Source organism: Nipponia nippon, unplaced genomic scaffold (assembly GCF_047370975.1).
Source record: "Nipponia nippon isolate SJK-2023a ecotype South Korea unplaced genomic scaffold, ASM4737097v1 scaffold_23, whole genome shotgun sequence".
In the NCBI taxonomy this organism is placed as follows: Eukaryota; Metazoa; Chordata; class Aves; order Pelecaniformes; family Threskiornithidae; genus Nipponia; species Nipponia nippon.
Genome location: NW_028262340.1, coordinates 859,378 through 885,535, shown reverse-complemented (window position 1 = coordinate 885,535; position 26,158 = coordinate 859,378). Strand labels below are relative to the sequence as shown.

General features: G+C 47.4%; 1 protein-coding gene across 5 annotated transcripts; it reads right to left on the bottom strand.

Moving 5' to 3' along the window:
* Nucleotides 1–20,079, bottom strand: CTPS1 (CTP synthase 1). 5 transcript variants are annotated; one of them, XM_087760987.1, is made up of 20 exons: nucleotides 19,944–20,079; nucleotides 19,507–19,680; nucleotides 18,930–19,100; nucleotides 18,044–18,144; nucleotides 16,730–16,846; nucleotides 15,306–15,389; nucleotides 14,979–15,059; nucleotides 13,100–13,251; nucleotides 11,693–11,825; nucleotides 10,145–10,233; nucleotides 9,127–9,221; nucleotides 8,521–8,583; nucleotides 7,609–7,652; nucleotides 6,592–6,688; nucleotides 6,265–6,320; nucleotides 6,084–6,180; nucleotides 5,649–5,793; nucleotides 5,490–5,540; nucleotides 3,207–3,297; nucleotides 1–1,706 (listed from the first exon to the last, which is right to left on the bottom strand). In XM_087760987.1, exons 2-19 carry the CDS (start codon nucleotides 19,670–19,672, stop codon nucleotides 3,213–3,215), a joined length of 1,827 nt encoding a protein of 608 aa, XP_087617113.1. In that variant the 5' UTR covers nucleotides 19,673–19,680; nucleotides 19,944–20,079; the 3' UTR covers nucleotides 1–1,706; nucleotides 3,207–3,212. The 5 variants fall into 5 exon arrangements, with proteins under 5 accessions (XP_087617113.1, XP_087617110.1, XP_087617114.1 ...); XM_087760984.1 differs by having other exon boundaries at nucleotides 19,507–19,684; nucleotides 19,944–20,072; XM_087760988.1 differs by lacking the exon at nucleotides 5,490–5,540.
* Between the last annotated feature and the right edge of the window lie 6,079 nt (nucleotides 20,080–26,158).

Sequence of the window (26,158 nt, the reverse complement as noted above, 5' to 3'; positions counted from 1 at the left end):
TTGGCTGGTTATTCCTTTTATTACAAAGAAGCAGTTAATGACCGAGTCAGGTGCACAGGTTTGGCCAAAACAAAAACATTTCAGGAGAAAGAAAACGGAGCTGTGCTACAGCTGAGGAACGATCTCGCGCTGCTAGAGGAGCAGCCACTTCACCGCCCGCGTCTGCTCGGCCCAGAGAGCACCTCGACTCGCGTGATCCTTCCTGCAGAACTGCTGTAACTGACAGACACGAAGACGGCTCAAAGCTTTCCGGGCCAGAAGCATCTTTACAGCATGGATTTAAAATAAGTGAGGAATAAAGCAAGACGGGCTGTGGAAAAGATCAGTTAAGATGGGACAGGGCAGTGTTTAATCAAGTTTGGCATCAGGCGACACGGGAGTTCGTACTCAGCCAGGCTCGAGACGCGCAGCTTTTTCCAAACTTTAATGAACTGAAGAGTTCTGACATACGACACGTCAGACAACCGAGGCGCTTTCTTCCTTTCTTCTAAATTACCAACAACTGTGTCGCTTACACTGCAGCAAGGGGCAGGGAAGAAAAAAGAAAAGAAAAGAAAAAGGCGAGTGCTTGTCCCACCCCAGAACTGCAACGCCGAGCTCGTCACGGTAGGCCAGGGCGCGTCTAGGAACTAAACCGAGTAACGCTGCAGGCAAATGGCGAGGCCCCTCCCCGGGGAAACTGCACTTCGGTATCGCATCGAGCGCGGGACGCGCGGCTCCGCCGTGTAAAAAAAGGCAACGGAAGGCTCCGCTTCCAGTCAACGAAAAAAAGCACCATGAACTGCTCGGTCCAAGGCAAATCGCGATGGGAGCTTTGAAAGGCAGCATCTGAAAGTGGTTCACTTTCTTTTCTGTACCTCCCCCTTGATGCAAGGAGGTGAAATTTCCCAGCCCAAGCAGCAGCACCAGCGAGCGCCGGCGTAGGAAGGGCTAACGGTTACGCCTCCTTTTCCTGACAGTTTTGCTTCCCCCCCCCCCCCCCATGATCCAAGTTAATTGTATCCCTGCAGAGCAGCACATCACAGTCAGAGCTGATCATGTTCCAGATTAACTCTTCTATTCCAGGAAGATTTTCCTGGTTAAAAGTTCATTGCCGGTGATGAATGCACCAAGACCACCAGCGCCAAAGGTTTTTAAATATTACTGAAAAAAACCCAAAACAGAACATTTCCCCCCCACCCCACCCCAAAAAAAAGAGACTGCATAAAGCTGAACAGACCCACCCTCTGCAGCACAGCACAGCTCAAAAACTGAGCGAGCCCCCAAAATCCAGTTCAGCCACATAATTTCACCAGTAATGAAGACTGCCGAGGGAGCAGAAAGGCTGGAGAGAGCAACTGGACTGTCAGTGTCCGAGACACAAACTCACGCCAGCGTTACCATGCAGCGGGAAGGAAGCGTGCGCCTGGATTCTCCCCAACACATCCAATCCCACACCCGAATTTGCTTTTTATCTCCAAGATGGTGCTAACTGCAGAAAGTCCAGAAGTGCATGTGCTGTGATGAGCTCTCCTCCAGAAACAAACAGAATCTACACAGAAAAATAAACGAGGACAGAAGAGTTGAGGAAATAAAGGGAAAGGATTTCATAACAAAAATTAGAAAACCATAACTTAAGAAAGCCCAAAGCTGACAGTGTTCAAGCTATTGCTGTACGAACGCCTGGAAAAATCTAATGACGACTCTCCTCTTCAGCGAAGACACATCTGGAGAAAGAGAGAAAGAAAAGGAGCAGGAATTACTGACAGTGAAGAGCAACAGGCTGGGACCGCACAGGACACCAAAGTCACCCCAGAGAAAGGTAACACGTGGGACCGGGATCCTTTTATCTCCCCAGGGTAAGGGACGTCTGTTAGTTTGAGAGGGGCACTACGGCAACTTAAGGCCGGCGTGTTACACCCCTGAGAAAGCACGCTCCTTCGAGAAGCCGATGTTTAAATACGAGGTAGGGAGTGAGCGCTGGTAAGCTAAGAGTTAACTTCGTGCCCTTCCCAGCGCTGCCCGTGGCCGGCACCACAGGAAAACCTTCACTGGGCTGCAGCTATTAGGAGCGAGTTGAGCGGAGCTGCACGCCAGCAGGGCAGTCGGCCGGACGGGGGATGCACCACACATGCCGGTGTCACGTCCCCTACGATTTCTTCATTTGGGGACGGCCTCCAAGCCACCGTGTATCAACGCAGCACTTGTCACATTAGGGAGCACGCTGGATACCGTCAGTGAGCCAAAGGTTCAGAGTATCTTCAGGAGGATAAAAATGTACAGGGAGGATTCTTCAGCTTCTAGTTTGCTGCTGTACCAGATCTGGAACAACCCAACACCTCGCGATCCCAGCTATCTGCAAAGGCCCACGAGCAGGGATGGGAGGTACTTCTAGACCCGGGCTAACCCTCATCTTCACTCTGCAGTTAATTTTGGAAGCGTCTGTTGTATGAAGGAAAGGGGGGGGAAGGAAGAGTTGGGCATCCCCGGCCCCCGGCATTCAGCAACGAACCCCCGCTCTCACTCCGCGTGAGTGCGCACAAATGCTGCTTAGCTTCTCCAAAACCACCACAAAACCAGCCAGAGCAGCGGGAAAAAGCGTTACGTCCGCAATCACCTACCGCACAAAGGGAGAACTCCCTTCCGTATTAAGTCTACCTTTTTTGCTGGGGAAGTCTGAATGCTAGGTTTTAGTGCCCCCCTCCAAGACCAGGTTATATATATCGAATTTTTGCACCCACGTAATATCCGCAGCAGCTATCACAATTCAGAGCGCAACTCCGCTGCTTTGACAGAGAAACTTGCCATCTCGAGAGATGGGGGAGAATGGCTGTTTCAAAAATGTTCTTCAGCAAAGGTGAGAGAGTGCTCCCGAAATACCAAACTTTCTAAATCCAGTAACCCCTTGCTCAGCTTTGCCTCCATTTTCAGGAATGTGCACTGTATTTGTGCTTTGTTTTTTTATTTGAATTTAATCTCAAACTCCTGCATGTGTTTTTATACTTTATTATGTGTCAATTTGTTAAGGAAATACCCACCCACATCTGTTACACAGACATGAGGTATCATGCATCGCTCGGCACAGCTGGAACGCGTGTGTGAGCACCAGCGCTTTTCAGGGTGTGCCAGTTTTCTACCAACTGATGTGAAACATTCAGATGCCAGGAGGAAAGACTGGGCAAGGCATTTTTTCCATAAGGAAAGAGGCTGAGGTCATGAAAAGTTACCAGGAATCAGTCATGATTTACTGATGGAAACTTCAGCTCTGTTATCTCCAAGTCAGGCGAGCTGCTGCCACTTCTGTCGCTGTAGGTGTCCCTGCAGAATTCAGAAAGATTTTGTTTTACGGAGCACAGGTGCTTTATAGACCCAGTTTTGCATCAGGAATTAGCGGGGTTGGGCAGTAAGCACTGCTAGCTGAGGCTGAAAAGCAAAGCACACAAAATTCCTAGTACAGCTGTCCCTTCGGAAATAGGGCTGAGTCATCATCGATTTTAAGGTTTGCGAATTAAAATGATCATACGTGTAATAGACATTTTGTAAGTTATTATAAAGGAAATTCAATCAATAGGGAATAGGAGACTGGTTAACCACCCAGAAGCCACCTATTTCAGCTTCCCAGTAATGGCTGATTGCCTTTAACCCCTGAAACAGCTTTTTCAGAATCACAGAATAATTCAGAGGGGAAGGGCCCTCAGGACAGCCACACCGCAGCGACAGCGATCAGATCAGGCACGGCTGCTCAGGGCTTTATCCAGTCACATCCCAAAAGTCTCCAAGGGCGGAGACTGTGCAGCGTTTCTGGGCAACTCGCACCAATGCACGACTGATCTAATGGTGAAAAGATTCTCCTTATATTCAGTCAGAACCTCTCTTATTTCAGTTTATGTCCACCGCGTCTCATCCTCCAACCATGCACTTCTGTCAAGATCCTGTTTTCATCTTCTTGACAACGTTTTTGTAGGCTGGCAGGCTGCTCTTAGGTCCCCCGCAAAGTCTTCCCTTCTCCAGGCTGAACACGCCCAGCTCCTTCAGCCTCTCCTCGTGGGGCAAGTACTCCAACCTCCTGACCTTCTCAGTGGCCCTCCACTAAACTCTCTCCAGTTTATCAATGTTTTACTTGTACTGGGCGACCCCAAACCGCACAGAATATTCTAGATGTGGTCTAACAAATGCCAAGTAAAGAGACATAATCACTTCCCTCCATCTGCCGGCTGTGCTCTTACTCACACAGCCCAGGGTGCTGTTTGTCTTTCCTTTGCTGCCAGCGCACACTGCCGGTGCGTGTTCAGTTTGCTGTTCGCCAAGACCCCGTCAGCAGAGCTGCTCCCCAGCTGCTCTGTCCCCAGCCTGCGTTACTGCAAGGGGCTCCTAGATGCAGGACTCCGCATTTGTCCCTGTTAAGCCTCATCGGGTTCCTGCTGCCCCACCCCTGCAGCCCAGCTCCCTCCGAACAGTGCTCCCATCCTCAGGTGTGGTCTGTTCCCATGCAAACCTCATGGGTGCAACGATGAGACTCACCTGAAAACATGGCAAGAGTTACAAGGGCACAGGAATAAAGGGGAGCACAGGCCGGGCTACAACTGCCACCAGTATTTTTAGATTATATGCTAACCATGAAACAGTTTGTGACCACAATCACAACAGACTCCAAGAGCAGATACTACTAACTTAGGATACTGCAGCAGAGAGGAAACTTCAGCTCCTCTGCTGCGAGAAGCCATTTCAAACGCAAATGTGCAAAAGCAGGAAATTAAAATGCCCCTCAACAGTGAAATGAGGCATCTTCCCACAGAAACTCTCTTCAGAGCAGATCAGAGAGCACAACTGACAGCCGCTCTCCAGACATCGACACGGGAATTCCTGGGGTGCAGCTGCATTGCAGCTCAACCCAGAAAGGCCAATACTTGCCTTTTTGCATTGCTTTAGTTTAATACATTCAGTGCTATTTCTCTTTTGCATTGAGTTTGGGGTTTTTTGTTTAGTGCATGTTAGCACTCCAGCTACATACGCAAATCCTCTGTGTTCTCCTCTATAAGGAGGAAAATGGGTCACTATCAAAGTGATGTTTATTTATTGCATATTGCCACGTCTGCTGGGCAGACCTGCGGGGCATTAGGGAGCAGCAAAGGGAAGTCAGTGTACCGTTAAGTCACCCAAAACATTAGCGGCTTTGCAAACTGAGACAAAAGAAAGCTTAAGTCAGGAGAAAGAAAAAAAATGAAGCTGCAACCACCAGGGCTCGTTCTTTAAACCCGCAACAGGAACAAGCTTCTTAAGGACCAACTTGTACCTAGGACTTGTACAAGGAATGCGGGGAAAACCCCATGGGGGCTCCAATCATCTAAAAAAGCAGGCCCCCGACACCTCTGACTGACAACGTGAGACCGCAGAGTTACTGTCCCTGCGGTCGGGACCTCGCTGCGGGCCAGCCCTATGGCACTACAGTCCATCTTAAAATGCAAGACAAGAGGTTTCAAAGAAAGAGTGGAAAGAGGTGCTGCAAATACCCGCTAGTTACCCCGCAGTAACTTTGTGCCAAGAGGATTCTCCAGTTTGTCCTGTAGGAAGAAGCAGGAAGAAGACCCTGTGAAGAAGACCCTGTGAAGAAGACCCTTCTTCACAGAAGACCCTGTGAAAGGTCTGACTGGTGTCTTCCTTCAACCTACCTGGGTGAGAGCCTGCAGCCCTTTTGTAGATAATGCGTGAGTCTTCCTGCAGACGCCAAGAGGAGGCCGAAGTACGGGGGAGATGGCTTAATTGGTCTAGAGAGGAATTCAGGGTGATACTGAACACCAACGAAGAAAGGATGGTCTAAGAGAAAGAAACAGAAAACATTAATTCCAAGTCTTTTAAGCCTGTTGCTGAACTGCAGTTGAAAGCACTGATCACACTGAAGCCTTGATGATGGGGAAGAAGCGTCATTTCTGTCCTGCCTTTGGTCCCTAAATAGACAGGCACATGGGATTATTTTTTTAGTGTAATTTTATGGGTGGAATCAGTCTGAGAGAGCCTGGGCTGATCCCACACGAAAACCTCCTCAATTACCCTCCGAATACTTTCCCTTGTAAATACCTACACCCACAAACTGCTTAAGTACTCACCTTCCAACTCAACCACTTCCATTCGCTCTCCCTCCTCATCCTGGCCTACAAACTTCAAACCTTGCTCTTCAAAACACTTTTTCAATTCTGGATTGACCTGGAAGACCAGAAGCAAGAAAACCCATGATGTCTTGTGTTTGGATGACACAGAAAAGCTCAACGCCTACAATAGCGTTTTTACCTCAAATCTGTGTCTGTGTCTCTCTTCCAAGAAATCATGATCTCCATACAGCTTCCCTACGCCAAAAGGAAGACGTTTCTTAGAGCAAATGCCAAACAGTTCACACGATGCCAAGTTTTAACAAGTTCATACGAATAGCATCCACCAGAACCTGCCACTTCTACAGGGGACCAAATTCATGGACCTCCATTTCACTACCAGAACACAGTCTGCAAACATCGACCACTGAAGGATGCCTTAACATTCCCAGGTCTCACTTCCCCATACCCACCATACATGCACATCATTCCTAGGAAACGCTTCCAAAAGAGGTAGGAAATGCCTTACTCATGATTGAGTTCTTGGTTTGGAAGAGCGTTCTTCTCTTGCCAAGCCTCATGGTCCCACCCATTTGCCCAGGATTGTGCTCCGGCATGTCTATGACCTGTAAAAAGCATTCAGAGAGGGAGGTGAGAGTGAGGGAGGAATTCCAGTGCCAGGCAGACTCTGAAACGTTAAAGGGGGAAAAAAACCAATACACATACAGAAAACAAGCAAACCACCCCAAGGACCATTGTCTTGACAAGGCAGACCAACAGAACTAGATTAGTTAGCGGAGTCGTTCTCATAAGGGCTGCACAGAACATATGGAAGGTTTCCGGGTATTCGGGAAGCTTTAGCATAGGAAATGGTCTCAGTCAAAGCCTACAGAGATCCCATGCACTAATGCCGTGCTGTTTACTGAAGTACATGTTAAAAAAACAAGCAAACAACTTTACAGAAACAAAATCCCCAAATCAGAATCCTTTATACTTTGATAAATAACTCCATAAGCTGTTTTTTTGAGAACTTTTTTCTTTTGAGTAGAATTTTAAATTATAGTATAAGCCAATCATCATGGTGGACAAGGCACATCGAGCCTGCAGGTTCAGAAATCTGTCCACAAACGCTCCAAGGAATTCATGTCTATGTTGATTTCTGAGATCATAATTAAACAGTTACACAGTGGCATCTGGATACCACCAAATCTTTAACATTTACCCTGTGAAATCAGTTAGCTTTCAAACTGCCCTTTAAGAACCTTTCACCTCTTAGAAAACACCTCGCTTTATGGAAAAGTGTAATTAAAAATAAAAGTTAAAAAAAAGTAGTGTTTCACCTATACTAAGCACTGCAATCTTCTATGAAGCAGCAACTGCCATACAGTTACCTAGGCAAAGACATTTTCTTTTCAGATTAGTAAATAATGGAAGACAGACTTAAAAGCCACAAGACGTAAGAATCCAAGCTCTTAACAGCACCAACAGGTATGTGCAGAGAAGCCTGGCACATAAGGATATCGCAAGCAAGTCGCCATAAACTCACCACTGGATGAGCAGTTTTGGGGTCAAATTCTGTCGAGTTAGCATCTGCAATGTAACGTTCATCAATCAGAACCGAAGTCCCTCATACCGTGACATGCATTTACAGGACCTCCCCCAGGTAGCGCTGCGTCTCGTCCCCACGCTTCTGGCAAGCGGCGACCTTCACTGTGCTGAGCCGCTCACCTGCACAGAGCCGCCAGCTCGGCCCCCGGCAGCAGAAACAGGACTCTGTCAGCACTGTTCCCATAGGGATTTCTGAGACTGACTGGAGGTTGTAATCTTAGCGCAACCAGTCTAGTGCCATCGGTGATGAAAGTGAGGGTCGTTCAGGAAAAGCACACAAACAGCTTAGAATATTTTAAATAAAGCCAGGGAGCAGAAGTACACCGAGAAACACATTTTCCCCTACCTTCACTACTGGTGAGACTCGGAATCAGGCTGAGAAACTAAATTTAGCACCCTGTAAAGGGAGTTTTGACAATAGGGACCTAGTCAATTCAAGCAGCGGAGCCAGAAAGCAATTCAACTCACTGAAGTAGCTGCAACTGCCTCATCGGCTGAATTGCTTTTTGGTCTTCATTCCCACTGGCCATAATGGAAATTTAGGATGTCCGGCACACATAGGCACAACTCCACTGAGGTGTCTTATTCAGGAGCTGAACCTCGCTCTAAGCAATAGGAAGTTTTCTGTCATTGTAAGCATGTCTTACTCCATTGATTTTTATTTGAATAGGATAAGGAAATAGTTTTTTCCTTTGAATTAGCAAAGAAGATGGGGAATTTTATAGGCCTAGAACAAATTAAATCTACCTACCAATGAAAAATTAAAAATTACAGGTATTTAAAAAATTACAGGTATTACTCAAGCAATCAAAGAAATGACCAAAACCCAGGCAGGGTTTTGTGCAATTACCTTGCCAACCAAGAACATTGCGTGCAAACTCCACAACTGCTAACTGCATTCCCAAACAAACTCCTGCAGAAGGCAAGGCAGAACACAGATCAAGTCGGGACAAGGACGACCGAGCCCGTGCCGCAAAGCACACGCACAGGGCAGTCCTGAGTCGGAGGAAAACCCGGATGAGACAGACCTTCGACTGCTCACCCTGTACCAAGTAGCTCTGACAAGTTTTACTCCACACCTCCCTTGCCCATCCACTCTCCTCACACAACATTTCCAGTCTCTACGTCCATTTCGTTTAAATGCAGTCGCATATTTCTTCGTGCCAAGATCGCCACAGCCTCCTCTGAAACTTCCTCCGAGACCCCTGCCCCCTCATTACAGAGATTCCATGGCATCACATCCCAGCCAACTCTGACCACTTCAGAGCTAGCTACAGATGACGGCTGCATTACTGAGCTGAGCACAGATCATTGCCTTCCTCAGCCAATTATCTTCAAAATTGTACATTCTAGATACTAATGAAAATCAGTAAAACTCTTACTGCAGACCAGTTAGGCTGTTATTCAACCTCCTTCTTTTCTTTATTTCTTCTTACGGATAAAACATGTTTCTCACCTAAGAAGGGTTTTTTCTGTTTTCTTGCCCAAGAAATAGCTTGAATTTTGCCTTCTGTCCCTCGAACACCAAATCCACCAGGAACCAGAACTCCGCTGCATGAGGATGAAAAGATTCCATTCATGTAGGGCTCACCAGCCTGGCTCCCCCCAACCACGTACCACCTCCCTCCTGTAAAATCTTGAACTTGCAAGACCTCACTCCTAAAAAGGGCTTTAAAGTGCCCTGTGTGGCAAGGCCTGTCTGTAGCACAGTCTCCATATGACTCCACATGAGCCATCACATAAAATGCACAGAATTTTCAGGGAAACATTTTATAAATGCACGTTTTACCTTCCCAAGAAATTCCAAATACAACGCAGGTTACAATACTGAAATGGTTCATGTTGCATGACCCACACGCTCTGCACCAAACACGTTTGCAAACATATCACCCAGCCAGGCCCACGCCGAGGAAGCCGCTGGCTGCAGTGTCGAGTTGTCCCAACCGCAGGGATAAGGACACCAAACTCTGCAGGAAGTTCTTGGTTTTCCTGGTACCACCCAAAGCCCGCTCCCCTGAGGGCTAACAAGCCCCCCTTGCTCTTGCTTTCTGGGCTAACTCTTGGCACTCCTCTGCATCCTAACGCTTCTTCCCTTCTCATGCTTTCTTCCTAAAGAACTTCATACCACATTTACACCTTCTGTCCTCTCTCTTTGGCTTCAATAGCCTTTGCCAGTACCCATCTTCTCCCCTTATTTCCTCTCACCCTGTTTCCCCATTAAGCCTGTGCACATCCTCATTTGCACAATCATCTCCCCTCCTGCTGCCTTTCACAAACTCCCTCGCTTATTTAATAATTCTCCATTTTACAACTTATCCTAAATTTCATTCAGCGGTATTTGGGGCAGTGTCAGAGTGTGCTGGTACAGCGCCTAAGGAAACAGTCTCCAGTGAGGCTCTTAATGCCAAAACTGTCAATAGCAACAAGTTTATCAGACATGCGTCAAAGAAACAGCCAGAATATAAGAGTCTTACTCAGCACCACACAGCTTCTGCCATGCTTCATGGTATCGGACAGGTTCTTCCTGCAGAGTATCCGGCTCCAAGTCAGCAGAGTCAATATACTGGGAAGAAATCCAAAAAAGGATGATGAGATGCTGCCACAAGACTGTAAATACAGGGTCTCCTTATTTCTCATTAAATTAAGATATCATCATTCCTTCTGGATAGCTCTGGATTTCTTTCCTACTAGATACTTGCTTGTCTTTTTTCCAGGCTGATTTCTTGCCTGCTAGTCAACAAAACTGCTTTCCAGCACCATCATACTACAGACGCACAAACAGAAGCCACGTTTTTTGTACATTCCCTTCTCCGCAGCTCTGCTGCCACATAAACGAAGCTGATATCCCTAAGACCCAGACTCATTAAACCTGAAGTCTTAATGGAGCACAGCGAGATGGGAACACATGGCTATGCAGACAGAAACAACCACACAGCAAGAAAAAACTGAATCGCCATCTCATCAAATATACATCATTTAATCTTCAAGAGAGACTGAAGAACAAATAGGATATGGTGAAACACAGGCTGCTGTGATTAAAAGGTGCTATGACCAATGCTACATATGGAAAAAACTGCAAATTTTCCAGTTTCTCATCCCCGGTATTCCAGTATCTCTGAACTTGTGAATGTTCTGGCAGTCTGCTTACCCTTTTGAACAACCATTTTTGTCTCTCTCTCTTTTTTTTTTTTTTTTTTTTTTTTTTTTAAAGCTTGGAGTACTGCTGAACAGTTCTTTAACCAACATAAGACCTCCATGCACAGGACTCACAGAACCCATTCCCGTTCTGAACCATACAAATACAGCTGTGTCAGGAACGACCCACAGAGGCATGCGCAGGGTTTACCCTTCACCCATCTTGTTTTTCTTCTTTTCTCCTCTACTGATTTTTTAAGTTGAAAGGTAACCCAAATATAGAACAGTGCTGTTATAAAGCAAGCACCTTTTCCCACAACTCACCAGAATCTGCCACATATTTTAAAAGTATATTTAAATGAAAATAAAGTTTCTGACAAGATACATATTTCGCCTCTTCAGAGCACCTAGCTACAACCAAGACCCTTAACAGCACCTCTGCAGCCAAACCAGCATTCAAACCTTAATAACGTCTGAGGCAGAAGCATCAGAAAACCTGTGAGTACCACAAGGATAACAGCAACAACCTTAAAAAAGCATCACTTTCAACAACTGTCAAAGGAATTAAAGCAAACGGTCTCCTCCTCAAATATATCTACTGCTCTATCACAGTTCAGCACGCAACACGGAGCACTGAAGAGTTCCCATCAATTACACAGACACCCTGTAGATCTTACAGGATGAAAGGCCGGTTTGCTTTGAAGCTGTTTTATGCCTGACAACAGATGTTTTGATGCTGTAATCCAAAGACAAATTTAAAGTTCACTGGCTCAATCAACTCTCCCTTACTGTCTACGGGTTTGTGACAAACTTAATTAAGATGGGTAGCACTGCAGGCGGAAGGAGTATGGGGGAGGAAATCTTTACACACACGCAACCACCCCTACCTTAATGTCAAGTTTGTGGTTGATAGCCAGTGCAGAATGCTCCAGTGCTTTAATGACAGATGCGTAGGAATCTGAAAACTTGGTGTATTTGCCAACAAGCGCAATGGAACATGTTTCAAGGAGACGGTCGTACCTAAACAAAATCAAAACACAAGGGTTCTGTCGTGATTAACAGGAAACGGAGGCAAGACTCACTTACATTCTATTCAGCTTTTCAAGTAACATAAACAGTTGGGCTTCTGAAAGTCTGTCCAACTAGAGAGATGACGACTTTGGAAGAGATGACCTTTTGTAACAATTATGACTTAAAAACATCAAAGCAAGAATAGAAGAAAGGAAAAGAAAAAAACAATGACAGAGAAAGAGAGCTGCAGAAAGCCATGTATAAATGAACTCATCCCTCCTTATGCTGAAAAGCCATTTTGAGGAGGTCCAAACTGTCTTTTCAGGAAGCTGTATTAGATTCAAAGTCTGCAGTAAACTATTACGAGAGAGGATCAAAGCACAACTCTGCATATGTTTATACTGTACAGCATCCTCCCACGCTGCTTCTGGCTGAGTTCACTTCAGCAGACAGAAATACAGAAAGGACTTCTAGAGCCCCAAGGTCGTGCTGCCTACGCTTTCAGTCCCCAGCATCTGGCAGCATGGCATTTACCCAGCATTCTTGGCTACAGCTAAGAGATCATTTAAAGTTCATTTCAAAATTGCTAAGTACCTTCAACCAAGCTGGTTACCAAGGGCTCTCCCTGTCAAAAGAAAACGTTCTCAACAGTGGTGGCTTGTGCCATGCATATAAAGGGAAACATCTAGATGCTGAAAATTAGTTTCTTATAAGGCCAAACATATTTGAGGCTTCAGAAAGGGCCTGAATGCCAACTGAAACAATTAAATTCACTATTTCCCCACAAACATGGAGTCTATTCCCCGCAAGAAAAAAAGAAGTGTCCTAAGAGTCTCAGACAGAACAGTTATGAAACAGTTGTTTCACTTGCTAGAAAACAGACTCTACATTTTTATTGACGCTCCTGATGACTCCTACATATGCCTACAAAAGGATTTCAACACTTTTTAATGTCACTAGGGTTATTTGAATAAAAAGGGAGGGCAGAGCTGTCCACCTTTTAATTACTTCAAGCTGGTTTTGACATAGACAGTACAGTACCAACACAAGATAAGGAACTCAATAACGTTATCTTACAGGATTCTCATGTTGAAGAATTTTTTTTTCAAACAGTTAAACACCTAGGAAGAAAATGCATTTTTGCAGTAAAAAAAAAAGGAAAAAAAAATCTGACAGCATGAGAATGCTTGAGGAAATGAATTAACACTCATCACCTAATAACCAACAACCAAGAAGAGAAACTAATCTGGAGTCTTCAAACTACGCCCAGCGGTGCAGCTCACCTGTCAGCCATTTCCTTCCACTTCATGAGCATCCTCCTGGGCTGCCTCTCGATGGGAAGGTCAAGCCTGTGTCTGAAATAGTCAACAACCCCCTGCTCCTCTAACAACAGAGGAACCCGGTAGATAGAAGAGACATCATGAACGCAGATGACCTGTTCATAAAATATGAACGTCATTAAAAGAGATCTAAGTGCCCGTGCAATTATTTTTAGACAGATATTCAGAGAGCTGCTGTCTCTAGCAGACAACCGTATGACCACCTATACTTCCAGGAAATAACATCTGTTGAATAACATGACAACATATGAATAGCTTAGCACATGTTTTCACATACTTGCAAAGGTCGTCCTTCAACACGTCGCAGGTATTAACCGCTCACTGGAGCTCAAGGAAGGGCTATAACACAATAACCTAGCAGTGAGAAAGTCAGCTGCTACGCAAGTCATGCGAGCGCATAGCAAAGTTCAGAGAACCCTTCCAAGAGACTTCTCCTGTGATACAGCCTTCTTGGTAATCCTAACTGAAACTACAGTTAAACTGCCCAGGAGCCCAGCTTCCGTTTCCCACCATTGTCGTTCTTAACCAGGGCTCCCAGTTTGATTAAAGCCCAGGGAAATCTGTGGTCTCAGTACAGCCATAAATTTTACAGGGCGTCCTTCATCAAACTTAGGATTAAACAACTATCAGCCACGAATTCCTTGGTCAATGAGGAATATCTGTGTCAACGGTTCTAGTTCACCGAAATGGGCTTCCTCAGAAAGGGAAAGACGGCTCTGGACAACTGTCACCTGTCCGTCAAGAATGGGACTGTACTTTAAGGATCAAAAATATACTGGCACAACTATTTTTAAATCCTCATTTCTCCTGACTCCAATGAAAGCAGAGTTCAACACTGCACCAGCAAAACCCCCTAGGCTGCAAATTTTCCTCCTTTATAGTCGATCGCATTTACTTCTCCATTGAAGTGCAACTGCAGTCAAGAGAAACAACTATATAAAACTGCATTAAACTTCCTGGAAAGTGACTGACGAGAGCCAACTTACTTTCAATTACTGGCCAACAAGAAGTAGATATTGCACTGCTGACACATCAGTATTACTGCCAGCTAATTCTGAATGTAATCCTTGAAACTGCAAGACTTGGTTTGATCTCGCTGTATAGGAAATTAATTAAAATGACTTGACAGAGTCTGGAACTGTGAAGTGATACTCAGTCTTTCACAAAAAGACAAAATTTTTCAAGCTCCAGCTGGACTGGAAAGCGGTAATATTTAGGCTACAGACTGTTTGATTATTTTCCAAGGTATGGAATGCTATGCAGAGTAGTCTCAGTATAAAAAGAATCATGCTAACATGGAATTTTTGTATATCACATAACATTCGAGTGAAGTAATGCTTTTCTCAAATACCATTTCAACTTTTCTGTGCAATCTCTCCTCATGCAATCTTGGGCAGAATAATAATATAATGAAAAGAGCAGTGTACAAATACATTCATGTATCCTTTAAACCTTATTTTGGGCAACTACTCTTTGGCCTCTTAAATACTTACAAATCTCATTCTTCTGTATTCACAGAAGGAATGTGGAAGGAAAACTAAGGTCAAAACCAGCTATTCAGAAAATACCTTGGATTCCATAGAATTCGCTAAGCCTATGCTAACTACCTTACAAGAAAACCTGTGTGCTGGCAGAGAAAGGACTATTTTTGCAACGGTTACATGTGTAAGGAATGTAGGTAAGACAAAGCAGCAAATGAATTATGCAGCTAACAAAAGACACAGATAGAACACAAAAAAGCCACCCTCAGATAAAACTCCGCTCAGCATTTGACAAACAGCTAGAATATTTATTGCGAGGAAGTGCAGACAGCAATCTTTACCTGTTCTGGTTCAACATGACAGAACATGGAAATCTTTTCTTTTACTGAGGTATCCAATGGAGTGGAGCACCTGCAAACAATCTAACAGAACAGCAACATCAAGGCTGTGAAGCAAAACAGAAGTACTCAGGCATTCACACAACAAACCTCTCAAAAAGCTGTTTTTATGCAGTCTCCGTGACTTGGGAAAACAACCCAACTCCATTACTTTTACTTCTTTATTACCAATATACAAGAGCTCTCAACCTAAGCATGATTTAGACTAGGATGTTGTTGCAACGTGCCGGTACCGCGCTTTTAAATTCAAAGCCATGCAGCAAACCTTACCAGATCTGGTGAGAGACCAAGACCTCTGAGTTCACGAACACTGTTTTGGGTGGGTTTAGTCTTCTGCTCTCCTGTAGAGCTTGGCTGGCCAGAGAAGAGCAGAAGTTGGTATATCAGATTATGATGATATGTAGCAATGATTCATCAGGCTAATTGGGATTCTCCACCCTATTCATCTTGTAAAAACTTTGACCCGGTTCTTAGACAATTCATGTGAACTTTAAATACCCCTGGACACTATCATTTTAATCTCAAAAGACTGAAAGCAACTGGCAGAAACCAGAGTTCAAGTCTGTACAGTAAGTAGATATGCATTATAGCGAGGGAAGGAGAGAGCAGAGATCCTACAGGTTTTATCCACTGCTCCCTCCAAATACCTGGTATTTTATATTTCTAATTTTCTCCGTACATCACCAGGCCTGGACAGAAGGGGAAAGATGGAAAGAGAAGAGAACAAAGACTGATCTGCACTCCAGTAACTCTATCAAGTTGCTCTGTCAAATCCATTTCTGAGACAAGAAATATTCATGCTCTCTAGTATTGTTAACATAACCATGGAAGAATTTTCTTCAGCAATGACTCCTGCACTAGAGGTTTTTGTTTGGTGAAGACTGTCAACTGCCTTCAAAACCAGAGCAGATAATATAATGAAGTTATATCAGGTATTATATGGCATAAAACACCTTCATATGCTTTTGGTATTAACTGGAGTTCACCCCATCTACTTGGCACATAAGGATATTTTGTTTTTCTTTGTGATTCCTAATTAACTCATTCTTATCATAGCACTGCTTCCTAACACTTTTTCTTAGTTGAATCTTGAACCAAGGGCCACTGCCACTCAGATTGTTATGGCTTACGTGGCAGTCAGATGTGAGAGTCTATGAAATTACTGTTAAAGATCAAAACGCACATTAAAAATATTTAAAAAAAGGAAAAAAGGGGGCACACAGCAACAGAAATATTAAAGAACTCCAGGAAGAGCTTGGAATATGATCTTATTAATAAGTCCAAATGGCTGTCAAGTCTGGCTACACCACTGAATTTTATATCAGCTTTGCAGAAATGAAAGGCTATGCAAATGAAGGGAAACTGAAAGTTTTCAGCCCTAGAAAGCAAGTTTACCTGCAACAGCTAAGAGACAAATCCATAGAGAAAAACAGCAGTTAAAGATGCAAAACTGCATTTGCTACAACTCCCAACTATTTATTACACATTTACAAACTTTGAGAAGTTTCTGTTCACTTCTTGCAAACCTTTCTGAATACATAACCATATACTCTCCGCATTTCTTCCAGAAGTTTATACAGAGAAAAATACAAATATAACAGTGCCTACAGATAGAGCATTTCAGAAACACATATTTAGAAAGCAAGTTTTAGACTGGGGAAGTCCCTGACCACCAAAACATTTTGCGTCCTTACCTGGGGAACTAGACTGACATGAATGTTACAAAAATTCTCTCTTTTGGCTTTGAACTGGAACTGGCGGAAGGCTTCAATGAAAGGCATGCTTTCAATATCGCCTACCGTCCCACCAAGCTAAAAAAGACAAAGACATTTAGAATTAAAGTTAGTACCAAAACATCATCTACTGAATTTGTACGCTGAAGCATGCTAAAACATACATAAAAGGACACTAAAACATCTCCCCCGCACCTCCCTCCGATTCCCTAAAGAAGCGTCAACACCAATATGAAAAGCAGGATTTGCCAGTTGTATCTACCAGTTCCACAGCCTCCAGTCTACCCCAACTATTATTTTACCTTCATGATTTCCCCAAAAATCAAAAAGCCACAAGAAAAACAGCTTCTCATATGGGTAGCACCTCTCCAGGGATGTTAGCTTTGCCTCTATTCTCTCTTCAGGGAAAAGACTGAGGTGTTAAAATTATCATTTACAAACATTAGGTGGCACCGAGAAGCAAAATTTCTGCTAAGTTTTAGTAACTATATAGAGTGGGTTTGGAGACATGCAGGAACAGAGGCACAAGGCATCCCTTGGAGCACTGACAGCCTCCCATGCACTGTCAGTGCCTCCCAGGTACTCCGGGATCCAGGCTCGCAAATCCTGGAACAGAAATTGGCATTCAAGCTGCAGGGAGAGTTCGAAGTCACCATGACCCAGGCACTCTGACAAGCTCCCTCTCTCCTGTATAGACATAACCTGCCAGCCAACTCAGCAGCAGCATCCCAGAGCCTTTGCCCTGCTCCGTCTCCTCTGGCAGCAGGACGCCCCATACGATGCACAGGAAACTGAACGGGGTTTGTCACCGTCACCTCGTGCCATTCACTTTTCTCGCTCTACGCTTGAACTGAGCTGCAAGGATCCCTTTACTGCTACGGAGGGAAGACAACTGCTTCCAGAGGACGATTTACCTACCCCTCCCTCTTTCCACCAAAGAAGAAGAGGGCACAGTGTGATTAACTCAGACTTTGGCATATAAAGTTACAAGAGCTAAAATTCATTCTCTAGACTAATTCACATTACCCTAGAGAGCAAAGCATCTCAAAAATACAACTCTCCAAAACCTAAGTCTTTCTATGTGTGGATTCAGACACAGAGCATTCAAAAGATTAGACTTAAGTGAGGCTAGCAAGGGGGATTTTTAACCAACTCAACAACGTGCGAAGCTGAACATTACTGTAAAAAAATTGTGCTATGCAAAATACACATATAGTTCAGTTTATTTCACTCAAGAAGCAAAACTGTTTTTTTTTTTTTTTAAGAGCTACAAACCTCAATCACACAAACTTGGGGTTCAATGCCATCTTCATCTACAGGAATTCGTGCCTGCCTCATTACCCACTCTTGTATAGCATCTGTGATGTGGGGAACAACTGAAAAAGAAACCCAGGCGAGGGTTAAAGCCGCAATCCATGCATATTTCTCCCTCTAACTCATTACAGAGCAAATTATTGCAACTAACTAGCCAGTGCTTCCTGTATCACTTCAGCGCTGATTTGTGTCTTTAAAAGAAGTATGCATTTTTGAAGTGATTATTCTTGGCTGTGATTTTCAAGAGAAGTGCCCTGGCAGGAAACGCAATCCTGCCTTAATTTAAACACATGTAAGCAACGTTTCCTTTAAGCTGTAAGATTCAAGTACAAACAGTTCTTTGCTCTAAGCAGAGAGAGTTACTCTGTCTTAAACTGTCTGTAAAAGTCCTTATCCAAACCAGCTGTAGAGGATGTTTAAAAAGGGAAGGGACTGAACCCTCCAAGATCCTTTGGGATCTAATGACATGACAGTTATCGAAAGCAATAACCATTTTAACCAGCTAACAAATAATCCACAGGTGTGTTAGTCTGAAGTCTGTTCACACTCAGTATTGGCTACGTTAGGCAGTCGGACCCAAGTCCAGCACAGAGTCCCAACAACAGGCAGCATATTGCCGAGCACTGGAAAGCTTTGAGGGGCTTACAGGTAACCTGATTCAGTATGGCACGCACCACTACACCTGCACTGGTGCGTCTTCTACTTCCCCTTTTAAAACACAAACAAAAAAACATCACGAGGACAGCATATAACAAAGACCTCAACCTAGGATGAGATGCAAAAGCACCCAACCAGGACAGAAATACAGAATATATTTCTAAGCATCAGAAACGAAGCTTCACGTCACCTTGGACGGTTTTGCCAAGGTAGTCTCCCTTCCTCTCCTTGTTGATGACATACTGATAGATCTTCCCAGTAGTCAGGTTGTTGTCTTTGGTGAGTCGGATGTCGAGGAAGCGCTCGTAGTTACCGAGGTCCAGGTCCACTTCCCCTCCATCATCCAGCACAAACACCTCCCCTGTGGCACACAGAAGCGCAGACGTCAAGGGGAAACGGTCCACATCAGCAATTTGTTGGCTGAAGAATTCAATGTAAGGAAACACCTTCGTTGATTGCTACAGCAAGTTTAGGAGTGGCTAGTGAAACTAAAAGCCTTGTATAACAGACAGGACTGAACCCCTCAGCCAGGCAGCAATGACAGAAGACCAGAGCGCAGATCTCTGCTGTTTGCCCCGCCGCTCAGTCCGGAGCCGCCGCCGGGCTCAGCCCGCGGGTCGCACAGGCAGGAGCGGACACAAACGCCGCCGCCATGCGAAGGAGCTGGCTCCTGCCAGGCCAAGCCAGCCCCGGCACCCAGGCACCCGCCTGGAAGACCCCGGCGCCCAGCTCAGGGGCTGACAGCCGGGCCCCGAGGCGCCACTCACCGTGCTCGTACGGGGAGAAGGTGCCAGCGTCAATGTTGATGTAGGGATCGATCTTGATGGAGGTGACATGCAGCCCGCAGGACTTGAGGATGGTGCCGATGCTGCTGGCGATGATCCCCTTGCCGATGCCCGAGATCACCCCGCCCGTGACCAGGATGTACTTCATCTGCCTCGCTGCCTGACACCGACACCGCCTCAGCCAGGGCTCTGCCGCGGGCGCGCAGGGACAGACCTTCCCCCCGCCATTCCTGTCAGCGACCCCCTCTGCCATCCCCCGTCCCTCCGGGCCGGCCTCCCCCCCTCACCAGAAATTCCCGCCACTCCTCCGTCCGGGCCCCCCCCTCCGCGGGGCTCCCCGTGGTCCCGCCCGCTCCTCACCCCCTTCCCGCCCCCCCCCCCCCGCCTGCCCACATGGGCCCGTCCGCCCCCCCCCTCACCTGTGCCCGCCGGGGCCCCGGGGCGGCGCGCGCGGAGGGTGCGTGGCGGGCGGGGTGAGGCACGGAGCGCGCGCCGCACTGCTGCCACCCGGCTCGGCGGGGAAGCGCGTGAGGCCGGCGCGCGGCGGGGCGCAGGCGCAGCTCCCCCTAGGCGCCTGCGCAGTAGGGGAAGGGCGGGGGGGGAGGGAGGTCACCGCGCGCCTCGGCGCGGGCGGGGCGGGGCGCGCGCCTGGTAACGGCCGGCCCCCCGCCCCCGCCCGCCCCGCCCCGCCCCGCCCCTCGCCTCACCTCGTCTCCCGTCCGGCTGCTGGGGGTCGTGGTCCCGTCCGTCCCCCGGGGAGACGGCGGCGGGCTCCGGCGGCGCTTGATGGGAGGGGGCAGCTCCCGGGAAAGCCGGGTCGTTTTGCAGCCCTGCAGCCCTTAGTCGCGTCCCGGGAGACGGTGGGTGGCTCCCGAGGGCGGTTCAAGAACAGAGGGGGAGCCTGGGGAGGTTTGGCCCTGTCAGGAGGACTTGGCCCCCCTTCAGCCTGGGTGCTAACAGCTGCTCTTTGTATGCCAGGGGAGCACAGAATCACAGAATCGTTAAGGTTGGAAAAGACCAGGGCACCCTCAGTCAGTTTGCAGGTGACACCCAGTTGGGCGGGAGCATTGATCTGCTGGAGGGCAGGGAGGCTCTGCAGAGGGACCTGGCCAGGCTGGAGCCATGGGCCCAGGCCACTGCGTGAGGGTCAACAAGGCTCAGGGCCGGGTCCTGCACTTGGGGCACAGCAACCCCAGGCACCGCTGCAGGCGTGGGGAGGAGCGGCTGGGAGCTGCCCGGCGGGAAAGGGCCTGGGGATGCTGGTCGACAGCCGGGCGAACGTGAGCCAGCAGTGTGCCCAGGTGGCCAAGAGGGCCAGTGGCATCCTGGCTTGTATCAGGAACAGTGTGGCCAGCAGGAGCAGGGCAGGGATCGTCCCCCTGTGCTGGGCACTGGTGAGGCCGCCCCTCGAATGCTGTGCTCAGCGTTGGGCCCCTCACCTCTATAGAATCACAGAATCGTTAAGGTTGGAAAAGACCCTTAAGATCATCAAGTCCAACCGTTAACCCAGCACTGCCAAGTCCACCACTAAACCGTGGCCCTAAGCACCACATCTCCCCGGCTTTTAAATACCTCCAGGGGTGGGGACTCAGCCCCTGCCCTGGGCAGCCTGGGCCAGGGCCCGACAGCCCTTTGGGTGAAGAAATTTTTCCTAATATCCAACCTAAACCTGCCCTGGTGCAGCTTGAGGCCGTTCCCTCTCGTCCCATCGCTTGTTACTGGGGAGAAGAGACCGACTCCCCCCCGGCTCCAGCCTCCTTTCAGGCAGTTGCAGAGAGCGATGAGGGCTCCCCTCAGCCTCCTCTTCTCCAGGCTGAGCACCCCCAGCTCCCCCAGCCGCTCCTCCCCAGCCTTGGGCTCCAGCCCCTGCCCCAGCCTCGCTGCCCTGCTCTGGCCACGCTCCAGCCCCTCCATGGCCTTCGTGGGATGAGGGGCCCAGCGCTGAGCACAGCATTCGAGGGGCGGCCTCACCAGTGCCCAGCGCAGGGGCACCATCACCTCCCTGCTCCTGCTGGCCACACTATTCCTGATACAAGCCAGGGTGCCACTGGCCCTCTTGGCCACCTGAGCACACTGCTGGCTCCTGTTCAGGCGGCTGTCGACCAGCACCCCCAGGTCCTTTTCCTAAGCTCCTAAATGAGAAGAGCATCAGTTTCCAGCACCTTTTTTAAGGACGGAGTGGTGATGGGTCTTATGAAGGGGCGACAGTGAGTGTGCAGAAATGCAGCAAAGGGTGTGCCTGGGGGGGTGCATGTGCACCACCTGTGTGTGCGGCTGTGGGTGTCCGGTGACACATCCCGATAAGGCACAGGGAGGCCAAGTTGTTCCAGGGCTGGATCCAGGTGTTCGAGCTTTTCCCGTTTCATGAGTGGGGCATAAGACATCTGCCTGTGGCAACTGCTATGTGACTGAAGGCAACTCCTTACTTTCAGAGGTGTACGTAACCTAAATGTGAGCATCTCCTTTTAGACACATAAATCATTTCCTCAGTGCTTAATTAAGGCCTCAGGGGTTGGATATCCAGTGGTGCTTAAGAGATAACTACACTCAGTGGGAGCTATTGTGAACATTAAATGGTGCGGAATAACAGTGACCCAGAAAAGTCAAATCACAAATATCCTAAGTTATGCAAAATTACATCAACTTTTTAGAGAAGTGTTTTGCCCTTGTAATATCTTCTTCTCAGCTCTCAGTAAAATACAGATTGTGAATATTTTTCCTTTCAGAAACGTGAAATGAGATGAAATGGATCCACTCTGTTTATTTAACAGGATTTGATTCACAGCAGAACAAATTAACTGGAAAGCATTGCTAGAGGACTGGCGTAGTGCTGGGGAATGTTAATGTGTTACAGGGATTGTGCGAGGTAAGAATATACCGGAATCCGCAAATACTCACTCAAACTTCCTTATTCTTGGAGTGCCTGTTGATGCAGGGAAATGCTTATTATGCTATCACATGTATATAATAGTAATGATGATTAGAATAATAATAAATTATTATAGAATATATTACTATATTGTTTATTATTATTATATTGTAATATAATCCCGATTATAGGTATTGGGATTTGTATTTTCTCTGAAAGGTACATTTAACACTTGTTTTTTCAAGTGAGGTCCTTTCTTAACAAATTTTCATTGGCTTTGCATTTTTTACTTTGATTGCCTTAACATTCCACAGAGAAGTTGATTTTGCCTAATTATAATATCTGCAAGATGCAAGCCCTGATCTACAAGCAAAAAAAAAAAACCTGCTTCTGCGGGCCCTCGTAAATCCACCCGAAGAGAGAAGGGAGAATTATCAGATGAAGAAGAGAAATGCACACATACGTTTTTAAGCAGGTGATGGAGTTCTGTTTGCCACGTTAGTGCAAAATGTCACACGTTGGTGATGCGCGCCCTCCTTTGGTGCGCGGACAGTGAAGTCAGCTTAGCGTGTTGAGAGAGGGGGTGTCCTACAAGCCGATACCTTGGCAGATGTGTTGGAAGGATTGATGTGAGACGGTGCTGTCCGTAAGGTCACTGCTTGGTGTGTACCTCATGATGTTCTCCTTGCCATTTCCAAGGGCTGTCTCCACGGTGCTGGAGGTGATGGGACTGTTCTGCTTTTTCACTGTGGCTGTGCCTCCATCACCTCTATTTCTGCATTCACTAATAACCATCACCATTTAAGGCCCACGCAGAACAAATTATCTTAAGCCTTCAGGTGTGAGCCAGTTGTCCGCTAACCTGAATCACACTGTTGCCCTGTATTCTGAGATCTTGCTGCCAAAACAGAGCATTTCAACTACGGCTTTGCCGTATTTCCTGGCTCTTGTTCCACCTGAGAAGCAGGAGGTCCCCTCTGCCTGGGTGGTACCATGCAGCAGCCCCTGGGTGCTGTGCGATGAGCAAGGGCTGTGTTTGTAGTATTGAAACAAACCTGCGTTTCAAAAGAACAAGCAAGCGCCGAGGGAATTACGTGTGCCTGGCGTGGTATTCAGTGCCTACAGCACGGATGTGTTCCCCTGAGCTAGTTGTTTATCCCCCTCTTGCAGGCAGTGGAGACACGTGCACCTCTCAGAGACGCTGCCCCAAGAAGGGATGACTGACATCCAAGGAGCATCTGCTTCTCTAGTAAGGATGAACACAGTTATTGCAGCCGAGACTTTTGCAGTCAGCTCTTGGTGTGGTTACTCCCGAAGATGAAAATGTGACCTATTGCAACAGGATTTTGAGAACGGGATATCAGTGCAGGGCAGTAACTCTTCTTTGCTATGACCGGTGAAAGAAGCAGCTAAAGGTGGCCCTGCACTGGAGCGTTCCTGACAGTGATGGGACATCCTGGAGCTTGGCTGAGACCCTGTGGAGAAGAGTCTGGCAGCTATGTGGGCTTGCTGCCACCCCAGCGCTGGGCAGCACTGCAGAAAAAAACATTTTGTCTTTATTGTTACTGGTATTGCGTATCATCACACACGTCAGGTACCTGTCTCGGTCTTACCACGTTGGGTGGGTTTGAGCGCATGCTCTTCTGACTGTTGCCTCCTCCCAATGCCCTCTGCATGCCCCAAATGGCAACAGTGTGGGTGAGGACATCCCTGACACCATCCCCATCCACCCTAATCCATCCCTTGGTGGCAGCAGAGGGCTTTGCAGGAGAAAGCTGGCATCAGCAGGCATAGGCTGGACACTTGCTCCCTCTCCTTTCTGGCTGGAGGCAAATCAGCTGGCCACCACCCCAGCGCTCTGCCACCTGCTCTGCCTGAGCCCAGAGCTGGCTCTGATCTGCCCCCAAGAGCTTGATTCAGTATTTGGGACAAGCCAAACCCTCCGAGTCTTGCAAAACCAAATGCCCTTTTCTTTTGCTTAAAATCCTACTGCTTGCCCTTATTGCAATTGATAACAGTTTTGAGTCTTTTTTTTCTTTTTTTTTTTTGACTGTGCTGTGCAGTTTGAGAACTTCACAGAAAACTGCAAAACATTGAGCCCAACGCACCCTCCCAGACAGGAAGGCGTCGGCACCACCCAGCTGTGCACCAGAACGATCCCTTACGCAGCACTAGCAGCCGTGCAGGAGCTGCGGCTGCTCCACGCCCTCTGCTCTCCTCTGTGCTGTGCAGGGCACACCGAAGCAACATCTGCAGAGAGCAGATCCAGCTGGTTTGTCTGGCACTAACGCTGCTGCGTACTGCAAACCACAAGGAGCACCTGAAATGCTTTGCAGAGAATGTATCCGAATGCTGCCCTTCCCTTGGAGGAGTGCACAAAGCCACCCGTTGACAAGATGGAGTGTCTCGCGTGCTGCTGAAGTGCCCTGGACATCTCTGCCTCCGAGATGTGGAAACCGTCGTTGGCTGTTTTTTAATACTGAATGTTGCAGGGAGCTAAAAACCAAGACATGAGAGTGGTTGCCATCTGCCCTTCTCCAGAGTCACCCTCAGTTTTACTCTGTGGCTGCTGAAACGGTGACAATACAGTTCCTACTGCGATCCAGATGTCCACTAAGAAGCTTCTTCAGTGGTGGAGGTGGAAGCTCTCTTAGTAATGGAGGTGTGTACTACCTGAGATACGACATTGCGCTTTCTTCTGTGGAGAAGACTGTAAAAATCCCACTTTTTCAGTTTTTCCTGACCAGGCCCCGTCACAGGTGGATCAGAGTTGCTGCAGTGGTCAGCGAGGCCTTGGAACACCCTGGAGAAGCTCTTATACGTTTGGTTTCCACTCTGTGCCGACCACTGGACTTCACCCCATGTTTCATTGTCATAAATTTAGCAGGGGTGATGTGGAGTCATTGGCAAGTGGCAAGCAGACTGTACAGAATTTGATTTGGGAAGAAAATCTCCTTTTATAAGTGGGGTCCATCCCCACTTCCACGTAGCAGGGCTCTCCCCTTGGGCCTTCTGGACGGCTCCTTTGGATTTCCATGTGCAGGATTAATACAGGCTTTGTGTAAAGTGTTCAAATCCTTTACCGAGGCCACACTTTTGCTCTGAACTTGATCAGGTTTTCACCAAAATGCAAGATAAACACATCTGTTACCCTGAGGAACAAAGGGGTTTGGGCAAATGTTACAAAAGATGCAAAATAATGTCGGAATAAGAGCTGTATGAGGAAGGTGCACGGTGTACTGCAAGTTCTGTGATAGCTCTTGTCCCCTCGTCTTGCCCGGCGGATGGCTGGGCTGTCTCTTCTCCAGAAATGCCCACTAGATGGTGGAATTGAACAGTAAAAGAAGAGTTTCTGCAGTAACAAAGGGACGTGGCCCGGCAGCGGTGACACGCGTGGGGACCTCGGAGCTGCTCGGGGCCCCGGTCCTGGAGCACCACATGCGCCTGGTGGGTTGGATGGCACCTGGCAGCGCCCTCCTGGGTCAGTCCCTGCGGTGCCATCCCCAGCTGGCTGCACTTTTTCCCACGGGGACAGAGGAATTGCCATCCTTCCTGGTAGGTCTTGATTCTTTCAGGGCAGGGTTTCTTCACTTTCAGGCCTCTTCCTATCTACTTTTTTTCCATGAAGAAGAGTCTCTTTCCTAGGAAGCAAGGAGTGAACCCACTGAGGTGCTGCGGAGCTCAGCCGTGCTAGGAAGGGAAGGTTTTGGTCAGGGGGCTGTGACCTCAGAAGAAGATAGCAGTGAGCAGAGCTGGCTGAGAACG